The sequence below is a fragment of the Lissotriton vulgaris genome, chromosome 6 (assembly GCF_964263255.1).
Source record: "Lissotriton vulgaris chromosome 6, aLisVul1.2, whole genome shotgun sequence".
In the NCBI taxonomy this organism is placed as follows: Eukaryota; Metazoa; Chordata; class Amphibia; order Caudata; family Salamandridae; genus Lissotriton; species Lissotriton vulgaris.
This window is the reverse complement of record NC_141694.1, coordinates 705,190,481-705,202,852: the sequence shown is the minus strand read 5'-3', so window position 1 is coordinate 705,202,852 and position 12,372 is coordinate 705,190,481. Positions and strand designations below refer to the sequence as shown.

At 42.8% G+C, this 12,372-nt stretch overlaps 1 protein-coding gene across 1 annotated transcript in view; it reads right to left on the bottom strand.

The window, feature by feature from the left end:
• The window catches only part of SEC63 (SEC63 protein translocation regulator), a 611,233-nt gene that overhangs the window by 15,943 nt on the left and 582,918 nt on the right, over nt 1-12,372 (bottom strand). The window contains exon 20 of the mRNA XM_086926685.1: nt 10,715-10,819. Coding sequence (XP_086782811.1) covers nt 10,715-10,819 — 105 coding nt within the window. The remainder of the gene's footprint in view (nt 1-10,714; nt 10,820-12,372) is intronic.

Here is a 12,372-nt window from a genome sequence, read left to right as displayed (position 1 = left end):
AATACCCTCCTCCCAGAGGTGTCCACTCTTCTGGACTCCCTATTGGGGGGTAGAGCTGATGAGGGTCAGAAAAGTGTTTGCCTGCACCACTAAGCTCTTGGGGAAAGGGTGCTGGGACAAAAATACAGAGTTCAGAGGCTAAGCTGTTTGCCCAGGCTGAAGAACTTTGGTTTTGACCTCTATGGTTGGAAGGTGGAGGTCAAGAACGTCAGCTGTGGTTTGCATGGCCACTGCAAACTAAGCACTCTTCAGTGGCAGGATCTGGGGTTGGGAGCAGACCAGAATCAGGAAAGGTGTCAAGGCCACTGGCCTATTGGTGGTCATCATAGCTATTCTCTTTATGGTAGAGTTGGCTGATTTATTTGCCTGCGTCATAATTGTTGTCAGAATTGGTAACGAACAAGAAATGTACTGTATGGGATCTTCCTTGTGTTGATAGGACGTCAAGCAGTGCATGTCGGATGAAAACAGAGTGTGGGCTCGGTCGAGGTTGTAGGTGCGATGACGGAGTAGGAAAGCACAATGGGCACTTCATCTTTGGACGTTGATGCAGTTGGCATTGGTGTCGATGCTCCAGGAACCAACATTGATCATGCTGCCAGACTTGAGATAGGAGCTGCTGGAGGCCCAGCTTTGTTTTCAGAGGGTCAATCTGACACAAAGAGTGAACCCATTAGCAGTATTCCAGATGGAGGGCCTCTAGGCTTTTTGGGGCCCACAGGCACACCATAGGGAGTTTGAAAGGATCAGAAAAGCCAAATCATGGCCTCACAGAATCCTTGGATCTGCCTTGGTGTTGCAGACGGCCCTGGAAATTCAGGTTGTGCCAGGACAAATAGAGAGATAAGCTTCTAAGCCGACCGACTCTGGGAGCAAGAATGAGATGATTGGGACCATTTTTCGTCTTCTCTGGTGTTGGAGAGTAGCATGAAGGGACCAAGTGCTGCTTGGATTTTTTCTCTTTTCTTTGACTTACCCGAAGATTTGAAACGTAATTATGATAGACATCGGGATTGACCCCTGCAACTTCTTGACTGGGAAATAAACAGAGACTGACCTCTGGACTTGGACCGATTTTGACGAGGAGTCTTCCGGTACTTGGTGACCTACAACTTCACCTTGCGGTCCCGTATGTACTTTGGGTGTATCGATGAGCAATCACTACAGGCCTTAGTGTCGTGGCTCACACCCAGCAACCCCAGGCAAACATGATGGGGAATATGTCACAGACATTTGCCTGTGACAGCTTAAACCCTTTAGTTTTGGGAGGCAACAATTCCCTTGCACACAGAAATAAATCTGAGGTAAAAGTGTCTCTGGAAGAGAACAGAAGCAGCTCCGGATCAGCGCCTGGAGGGGCCGAAAGAAAGGAGCTAATGTCAGCACAAAGGAGTGGTGCATATGTGGGCCTCATACATAACTTCAAGAGCGGAACAGCTCAGCGCACAGAGGTACTGCTGAAAATAGTTCAAGGATCCAGTCTGACACCTGGGGAATATTTAAAAGATGAGGAATCTGCAGTTAAAAGTCTATCAGAAAGGCAACACATTGAGACTGCTGATGGGTGAGTTCTGTCAAATATAACACAGAGGTCTTAACATATTCGACGCTATTGACGGAACCGTTCCGTCACGCCCCTCGGGTGGGCTGTGCTCATGACGGAACGGTTCCGTCACGGCCCGCTCGCCACGCCTTTCACTAAGTGGGCGGGCCGTGACGGAACCGTTCCGTCACAAGTACAGCTCACCCGCGAGCCGTGACGGAACGGTTCTGTCACCCGCGCAGGTGAGCCGCGCGCCCCCCCGCGACCGTTAGCGATGCGGCGGAATAGCCGCCGCAGCGAAGGTGTTAAACAGCTAATATTTAGGGCAAGTGATATCCTTTGCAATAGGTTCCAAGAGTCAGAAGGCTCATTTAAAATTAGATCAAACACTTGGCACCATTGATTAATGCTAGTAGTGAGAGTGCATAATTAAAACAGCAGAAGGTCAAGTGTTTGCACGCCTGACTGGAGTGCATCTGCATTTGCAGTTCTGACTTGAAGATATGGCTTGGCTAAATTAAATTAAATAAGTTTATTACCTAAGGTATTGTCTTTCTGACAGATACATAAACGTCCTCTAGATTCTGCATATGCACTATATGGCCCAGCTACAGGCTAAACATGGAAAAATACTAGGCAGTGTTGATTCACCAGGGTCATGTTGCCGATCTACGAAGCATCACAGGAGTTATATGTTAAAGGTGCAGTTGATGTTAGATATTCCTGTTTTTCCATCCTTCACTGAGGCTTCAATGGAAAGAAAGATGGTGATTTAAAAAAAAAATCAATATCAGAAAGAGCTTTATTAAAGAATTGAAGAAAATCCACTTTTTTAGCATGGATACTCTCCTTTTCTAGGTATCACCTACAGATATCTTGTACCTGTGAGGTAAAAAGAAACTCTTGTGGACTATACCAAAAACGAACTGTGGGCTTTGGGACAGTCTACGGATTACCATTGCTTGGCTTTAAATTCACTGATTTGCTTGCTTCTTATTTTACAGCTTCCCTTCTTGGGTTTGTCCCACCCTTAGAGCATAGCCTCTTAACCATCCTTTTGATAGGGAGCAATATTTCCTTCCACTGCTAACGTTCACAGAACCACTAATTTTTTCACTTCAGCACTAAACACAATTGCATGTGTTTTCTTGATCTCCCTAGAGCAGCTTCCCCTTCAAATCCCATCCGTCTGCTTTCCATGTATTTCCCACACCAGTAGTCTTCACTTGCTTCCCCCACTCCTCCATGTCGAAATATTTTTTAAAACCCCCAAGCTTATTGCTGCTTTAACATACATCATTTCTACCCACTGTGTGCCTATCCTCACACTCCAGCTGCCGCCCCTCAGCAATATTCACTTTTAAACCCTCACCCACCCAGCTCCATCATTGTTCTTCCTCGCTTCCCATCCCTCTGTGTTGCCTTTTGCAATCTGCTGCTGGATCACTCCTTCTCCAAAAGGCACTATCATACCCAGCTGACCTTTTTTTCAATTACCATTCCAGGATTAGCCCCAGCTATCTAGGATCTGCAAACAGAAAACCGAAATGACAGCCAATTCATGATTGCAAAATTTTATTTTGCAAATGCTGCAAAACATCAGCAAAAATCATTTTTTTCAAATTTTTTGCCGATGTTGAACAGCATGGGGGGGGGGAAGCATTAGCAAAGCCAAAAGTTCTATATAGGCAGCCAAAAGGCACAATCTATTGGCTTTGGCAATGCTCATCTCTTCTAGATATGGATGGTATTTTGATCCCGCGCACTGAGAAAGCGCTAACTGGCTTCTGAGTGCATGTGCTTCCTTTACGATATATACGGTGGCTGCATTTAGTTTCTCAGTCACAGGTGTTGAACGTTCATATTTTTAATTTGAGCGGATCGGAATGTTTTCTAAAGTCAACAGGAAGCTGAGAGACCTGGTGAGAAAAATATTTCTTGCATGTCTGTTGCTTAATGGAAGGCCAAGAATAGGGGGTCACCAAACAAGTGGGGGTGAGACCAGCTATGGTATTTAAATCAAAGAAAATCAATGTAAACGGCCTACACAACAGCAGCCTTTTTTTTGCTATTACTGTGTGGCATTCTGAATGCTTCATACGGACCACTCATGGAGCAAAGTTCTTACCACAAGTCAAAATCTGTAGAAAAACTAGTTGTTTTCAAAAGAGAGGTTACCCCACTTTCGCCAGGGAACAGGGCACAAAGGACAAAAAGTCAAGAAGGAATCCCTGGGATATGTTTGTTAGTCCGTAGTATCTATACCCATACAGTTACACCATAGTACCTGGATTACAAGTTACCATAGATCACTGTTGAACGGGGCGAGATGTGTATAATGATTCCCACAAAGAAAAATATTTGTTAACAATCTAGTTTTTATTAAAATAAAAGGATCGTTTACAGTAAAAATACACTCATTTAAACTTTCAAAGGAACTTTCCCTGAAAAGTAAAAGTTAATCAATAAAATAACAATAGACAATATGAAACAATAAAACATATAAGTACATTGCATATCACAGACTCAAAGATTATATTACCAAAAACAATACATAGCGTAAAGCAAAAAGACCCCTATTAAAACGGTGGCACTTGGATATTATTACCACTATGGATTTCCAGATCCACTAGCTACAGATGGCATATACACTACTACACACATGTGACAAGAATATATGTACATCCAGTGTGTTTGAGCTTAAAGTGGATTCTCCTATAGAAATGCGTCGACGCGTTTCGGTGCAATACACTCGATAATGTGGCACCTTCCTCAGGACTTCTTAGCAGGGGTTTTCCATACAAAAAGGGCTTCACTTTCCCTGTGTGAGGGGCAAAATAAAATCATATCAGAGTCTATTAACCCTGGGTATATATTCATGTTCTCGATAATCACAATTTTATGTGTCTCAGCGGTATTCAGGATAAGATTGTCAGTTAAGTCACTATACAGCGGTATCTGGTTACTTGAGTATCTAATATTTATACACATTTAGTGGATGGCATCTGCAGTAAATACTTAAATCACGAACTCATCAATTAATTATTGCAGCAGAAATGTACCTTTTTTATGTTTCAATTGATCTTAATCTCACGTTAGAGATTTTGTACAACACTATGTTTCCTTCAAACATCTTTCATATGTGGAAATCATTATTAGAGGGATGCTGTCATCAGTGGTGTGGTATGAATAATATATACAATGGGCAAAACCCGCAACCTCACCTAAGCTGGGTAGTGAGCGCCACTTGTGTTCTTCCAGGACAGTTCTATGAGATCAGTGGCTGTTTTGGCCTAAAGGTAAACATATATATGACAGATTCTTAAAAAGGGGGTCTCGAGAGTATTTCTCACTTTAGGCGATATGGTCATTTATTACCTCTGTGTCTTTTTAAGACTCCTCTAATGGTGTTCTTTTGTCTTCAGATTTATCTGGTCTTTTTCTTTTTCTTTATTTTAAAACACGGTATCTAGTTAAAAGAAATAATATGTTTCTATTCCTTTCTGTTACTTGTTACTTGACACTTTAGTATGATTAGTTTGCTGCCGTTCTTACCTGTAATACTTTTAAAACTTGCTTCAAACGGGCATATGTTGGGGGCCTCGCCGGAACTGGATATGTTCTGGTGGGATCAGAAGAGCATATAATTGGTGGAATGATCACATCTATGCTGTTGAGTCCCTCATTTGCTTGGTTAGACAGTTCGGAGTTCTATGCGGTATTTTTATTTGCTTTAAGGGGATTCGTGCCTATATCTATTCGTGTGGTTCCCACTGTTGCTTCTACGGATTTTGACTCAACAATCATTTTCAGGCGCATTCGGACTCTCCCTAGTGCACCCGCCCTTCTAAACCCAGAAGGAAAAAGTGCTTAATTATATTTTGCATCAGTTTTCAGGGTCGTGTTTGCACCGCCGGTAAGCTGCGCGCACACTTTCTGCATTAGGTTGCTAACGATAGGTGACTGCTGTGTGGCATTTTTATTTATTTATCGGGGATTCGTTCCTATATCTATTAATGCCGTCCCCACTATTGCTCCTACAGATTTTGACTCGACACGCGTTATCCGGCGCGTATAGCCCTGATTATTTTGGACTATCCCCAGTAGGCTTTCCCCTCAAAACCCGAAGGAAGCTCGCCAGATTACATTTTACATTTTATTTTACGGGTCGTGTTTGCACCGCCAGTAGGCTGCGTGCACGCATTCTGATTTGAGCTACTAAGGAAAGGTGAAAGCTGGGCCACCCAGTACAAAGGTCCGAAGATCGTAAATGGTGCCCCCTACCTGAGATCCCTAATTCTCCCTCGGCATGCTCAGAGCATTGGGCTCCCTCGTTCTTACCTCTATATTCGTGGCGCCTTGCTTCTGCCTCGTTCGATCTGCTCTCTGGCGTATACGCTGTGCGCTCGGCTATTTGTATTAGGCTGGTGTCAGTCAATGACTCACAGCTGGTTAATTTAATCCTGGTAGGGGCGTGATCTGTGCGAGCGGTGTCGCCATCTTGGAATGGTGTTTTGCATCGCTCTATGCCCAGTATATTGCAACCTCTTATTATTTAGTCGTCATTCTTTATAGAAGTATTTAAATACACTTAGGTTTAAATCCTATTATGATATATCTAATTTAGGTTCGTCTTTGTTTTGCGAATATTTTTTTCCCTAAATGTATATTATTTCCGAATCTGGCTATTAATGTATTGAGTTGTATTTTCTTAGTTTCGTACTGCCGCTCAGCATATTAGGAGCATACTGGTTGCTATTATATGCCCACTCGTAAGTTTTATGTTGTTTGCCTTGATTCTCTGTTTGTAAAGGGCATTATATTTTCTTAGTTTCGTACTGCCGCTCGGCATATTAGGAGCATTCTGGTTACTATTATATGCCCGCTCGTAAGTTTTCTGTTGTTGCAATATACTGGGCATAGAGCGATGCAAAACACCATTCCAAGATGGCGACACCGCTCGCACAGATCACGCCCCTACCAGGACCTTTGTACTGGGTGGCCCAGCTTTCACCTTTCCTTAGTAGCTCAAATCAGAATGCGTGCACGCAGCCTACTGGCGGTGCAAACACGACCCGTAAAATAAAATGTAAAATGTAATCTGGCGAGCTTCCTTCGGGTTTTGAGGGGAAAGCCTACTGGGGATAGTCCAAAATAATCAGGGCTATACGCGCCGGATAACGCGTGTCGAGTCAAAATCTGTAGGAGCAATAGTGGGGACGGCATTAATAGATATAGGAACGAATCCCCGATAAATAAATAAAAATGCCACACAGCAGTCACCTATCGTTAGCAACCTAATGCAGAAAGTGTGCGCGCAGCTTACCGGCGGTGCAAACACGACCCTGAAAACTGATGCAAAATATAATTAAGCACTTTTTCCTTCTGGGTTTAGAAGGGCGGGTGCACTAGGGAGAGTCCGAATGCGCCTGAAAATGATTGTTGAGTCAAAATCCGTAGAAGCAACAGTGGGAACCACACGAATAGATATAGGCACGAATCCCCTTAAAGCAAATAAAAATACCGCATAGAACTCCGAACTGTCTAACCAAGCAAATGAGGGACTCAACAGCATAGATGTGATCATTCCACCAATTATATGCTCTTCTGATCCCACCAGAACATATCCAGTTCCGGCGAGGCCCCCAACATATGCCCGTTTGAAGCAAGTTTTAAAAGTATTACAGGTAAGAACGGCAGCAAACTAATCATACTAAAGTGTCAAGTAACAAGTAACAGAAAGGAATAGAAACATATTATTTCTTTTAACTAGATACCGTGTTTTAAAATAAAGAAAAAGAAAAAGACCAGATAAATCTGAAGACAAAAGAACACCATTAGAGGAGTCTTAAAAAGACACAGAGGTAATAAATGACCATATCGCCTAAAGTGAGAAATACTCTCGAGACCCCCTTTTTAAGAATCTGTCATATATATGTTTACCTTTAGGCCAAAACAGCCACTGATCTCATAGAACTGTCCTGGAAGAACACAAGTGGCGCTCACTACCCAGCTTAGGTGAGGTTGCGGGTTTTGCCCATTGTATATATTATTCATACCACACCACTGATGACAGCATCCCTCTAATAATGATTTCCACATATGAAAGATGTTTGAAGGAAACATAGTGTTGTACAAAATCTCTAACGTGAGATTAAGATCAATTGAAACATAAAAAAGGTACATTTCTGCTGCAATAATTAATTGATGAGTTTGTGATTTAAGTATTTACTGCAGATGCCATCCACTAAATGTGTATAAATATTAGATACTCAAGTAACCAGATACCGCTGTATAGTGACTTAACTGACAATCTTATCCTGAATACCGCTGAGACACATAAAATTGTGATTATCGAGAACATGAATATATACCCAGGGTTAATAGACTCTGATATGATTTTATTTTGCCCCTCACACAGGGAAAGTGAAGCCCTTTTTGTATGGAAAACCCCTGCTAAGAAGTCCTGAGGAAGGTGCCACATTATCGAGTGTATTGCACCGAAACGCGTCGACGCATTTCTATAGGAGAATCCACTTTAAGCTCAAACACACTGGATGTACATATATTCTTGTCACATGTGTGTAGTAGTGTATATGCCATCTGTAGCTAGTGGATCTGGAAATCCATAGTGGTAATAATATCCAAGTGCCACCGTTTTAATAGGGGTCTTTTTGCTTTACGCTATGTATTGTTTTTGGTAATATAATCTTTGAGTCTGTGATATGCAATGTACTTATATGTTTTATTGTTTCATATTGTCTATTGTTATTTTATTGATTAACTTTTACTTTTCAGGGAAAGTTCCTTTGAAAGTTTAAATGAGTGTATTTTTACTGTAAACGATCCTTTTATTTTAATAAAAACTAGATTAACAAATATTTTTCTTTGTGGGAATCATTATACACATCTCGCCCCGTTCAACAGTGATCTATGGTAACTTGTAATCCAGGTACTATGGTGTAACTGTATGGGTATAGATACTACGGACTAACAAACATATCCCAGGGATTCCTTCTTGACTTTTTGAAAAACTAGTTGTAACATCACAACTCCTTGAACTCCACGTACAAGGCCTCAACTCACATTGTGCAAATGTTGTTCTATTTTTATCCTCGAACCAACATGACTATCTATATACCAAAATGCTGGTTCGCACAGGACTCGCAAGGCTGCCTTTCACTATAAATAAACAAGCATTTCCAGGTTTTGTTGGAGGAGCCCATTGCTGTCATTGATTAGGTCTCTACATGCTGAAGCTTCAGCCAAGCAGCTTGCTGATATGTAGGCAGGAGTGTCCAGCTCGTGACCAAGACTGGGACTTGCATTCTTTCCCTACAGGTAATTAGGGTTGGAGCATCCAGTACGGGATTCTTGGCCAAACACATGCCCTAGGCACCTAGGTTAGAATGCTATATTGTTTTATACTGTTGTATATGTCTGCATACATAGACTGTATTAGCATTATGGTGGAGCTTTTTATCCTGTCACTGTCTTGGTGCTTCTAATCACTTTCATCGGTTTCGTTCTATTGATTATTGCAGCACATTTATTCTGTACAAGAATTAAGTTGGTTCTATAAATATTGAAAACCTCCCAGGATGTATTCCTTGAATCTTTTCTCGGAGAAAAGGAAAGCACGAGTGACTGAGCAAAAGGGTGCAAGATCTGTTACTACGATTCCAGGGGGCATGGGGGAGAGATCAGGGTTGTGATGTTTGGTGGTTGCAGGAACCATTAGCTACCTGTAAAAGTTTAGGGGTGCTTATGGTGGCACTGTGAGCTAGCTGGCCTATAGGACCACATATCCTAAGGGCTGGGGTGTAGAATCAGTCTGGTACTATCTCCGTTATGCTGACCACAAACGTGCAGTTCCTTCCGTGGGGTGGAAACTACACAACAGTGTTATGGGAGGTGTAGTTGCTCCAGGCAGTAACCTTGTTGTATAATGTCCAATGGGTAGGAACTGTTGCAAATAACCCCCAACAGGTGTTTTGTAATCACGGGCATGAGTGGTAAGTCAGGGTTTGGTAGCTGTAATAGGGCAGGTTTTGGGGAGTGACCTTTACTCTCCTTCTTGAATTATTTCCCTTATATGACTCTCTGGAATGACCTATCTGAGAGTGCCTGGGTGTGCGGGCAATTGTAGGTTGTGGATGTTTTTAGGGGAAACCTGTTTGGAGCCTCCACGGAAGGGCATACGGCGAACGAGCCAGTGGAAGTCTGACTGGAGGCCCCTAAGGATCCTTGGGGCCAGAAGGGATGTCAGAGGGAGCTGGAACAGTGCTGAAAATGCTCAGCATGGCATCTCGGAAGGTCGCTACTTGCTGCAATGTCACCTATAAACACGGAAACTGGAGGATGCATCAGGACCAAACTCAATCAGCTCTGGTGGAGATTGGGAGTGAGTCCAGGAGGCATGTTGATGCCCTGGCACCCTCCCTGTAGTCAAAGAGTCGAAGGAAGCAGCAGATTTCTCCTTCAACTTATATTATTTCTACGACTTCCACCCAGACAATTGGTTTTGGGAATAACTCCAGGAGCAGGAATGGGACCTTCCTTTCAGCTTTGATCGGTCCAGTCATGGAGTCTTCTAGTGTTGGGCTATAAATCTTGGTGTCATGGTCCCCAACGGCCTTCAGATTCATCTGGATGCAGTCTTCAGAGGCCCTAAAGTAGATCCACACCGCCAGACACCATAATAATACTTTGTGAGAGTCCATCACATATCGGTTTGCATCAGTCCCTACAAGGTTTGAACACCGTCTCAGGGCTTTCAGGGGTGATATTTTCCCTTGAACACTGAAAATGTGTGGTCTGAAAGACCAAGGAGAAACTCTGGATCTGCATCAGAAAGTGCAGAAAATAAAAGAATTGATGTCCGTGAACATGGGTTGCTTAAAGGCAGCTGCACTCATTTTCAGAGCAGAACCAAGTTGTCGTGAAGCCACATGACACAACCGGCTTGAGTACAGGAGTACTGCTTTAAAGTTTATAAATCCTGGCAGAGGCCTGGGGAATATTCACAGGCGAGGAATCTGCACTTAATAGTACCCATCAGAACGGGGATTTTAAAGAACACTAAACTGGAAATTAAAACAATTTTTTTAAACTTCAGTCTGCAGAGGGGTAACTCCTATATATTAAATTCAGCAAAGTGGACATTATTACCTTCAATGGTTTAATCTGGTCCAAACCCAAGTATGAATCGGATCTCAGAAACACAGTGTATTGGTAATTCCCAGGTTTGCTTGGAGCAGGAAATTTCAGTTCTACCTGCAATACAATATTAATTTGAAATATTATCATTGTTAATAACATCAGTATACACATTTTATGCAGGAGCACACAATGCTTACAACCAACAAGTTTTAAAAACACATTGGAGATTCTGACTTAAGAATGATTATTTTCAAGAAATCCAAATGCTGGGAGACGAAATTAGAATAAAACCTGTTACACATTCGAAGTACTGTGGAAAATCACTTTTGAAATTACATTTGCACAATTTCATGCCAGGTGGCCAAAACAGGAGATTTATAACCATAACTGAGATAATGAATTTTAAAACAAACACACTCAATCAAACTTCTATGCCTCATTGTATTCGTCCTTTTAAAGATCCATGGTCCAATTACATGTTTATGGCTTTCAGCAGGAGTCTGGGGGTGTGGTTAGAGCTCAGGGAACAATCACTGAGCATAGTTTTTTGGGACCGTTTTAATCCATACTAATAATATAAAGAGACAGCCTAAACCTTTGAGGCGGGTAAACTCAAAAAGTACAGCACCAATCACAACACCCAATACAGCGTTGGAAAGGGCAGTTACAGCAGAAGGACATAGGCTATGCAGACGCCCACCATATACATTTAAAAGGTAAAAGAACCGTACCAGCAAAGTAGTCCCTTGTGGGCGTGTCTGCGTTGTGCTGTGGGCGTGTGCTGGGGGGGCGTGAAAAACGCTGGGGGCGTGTGGTACGTTCCGCCCTTCATACCATGTCTTTTATCGTGTGCTAATCCCACCCTGCTCCCTTTAAATACTCCTGCACCCCATAATCATAACCAACCCGTACTCCTCAAAATACCCCAACACCCTTAAATACTAACCCATCTTAACCCTATAAATATACCCTGTACCCCAAAACCCAAACCTATCCCTAAAAATACCCCTGTACCCCAAAACCCAAACCTAGCCCTGAACCCTATAAATGCCCCTGTACCTCAAAACCTACCCCTGAACCCTAACAATACCCCTGTACCCCCAAACCTAGCCCTGAACCCTAAAAATACCCCTGTACCCCAAAACTACCCCTGAACCCTAAAATACCCCTGTACCCCAAAACCCAAACCTAGCCCTGAACCCTTAAAATACCCCGGTACCCAAAAACCCAAACCTAGCCCTGAACCCTAAAGATACTCCTATACCCCAAAATCCAAACCTAGCCCTGAACCCTAAAAATACCCCTGTACCCCACAACCCATACCTATCCCTAAAACTACCCCTGTACCCCATAACCCAAACCTAGCCCTGAACCCTAAAAATACCCCTGTACCCCAAAACCCAAACCTAGCCCTGAACCCTAAAAATACCCCTGTACCCCCAAACCTACCTCTGAACCCTAAAAATACCCCTGTACCCCAAAACCCAAACCTACCGCTGAACACTAAAAATACTCCTATACCCCAAAATCCAAACCTAGCCCTGAACCCTAAAAATACCCCTGTACCCCAAAACCCATACCTATCCCTAAACCCTAAAACTACCCCTGTACCCCATAACCCAAACCTAGCCCTGAACCCTAAAAATACCCCTGTACCCCAAAACCCA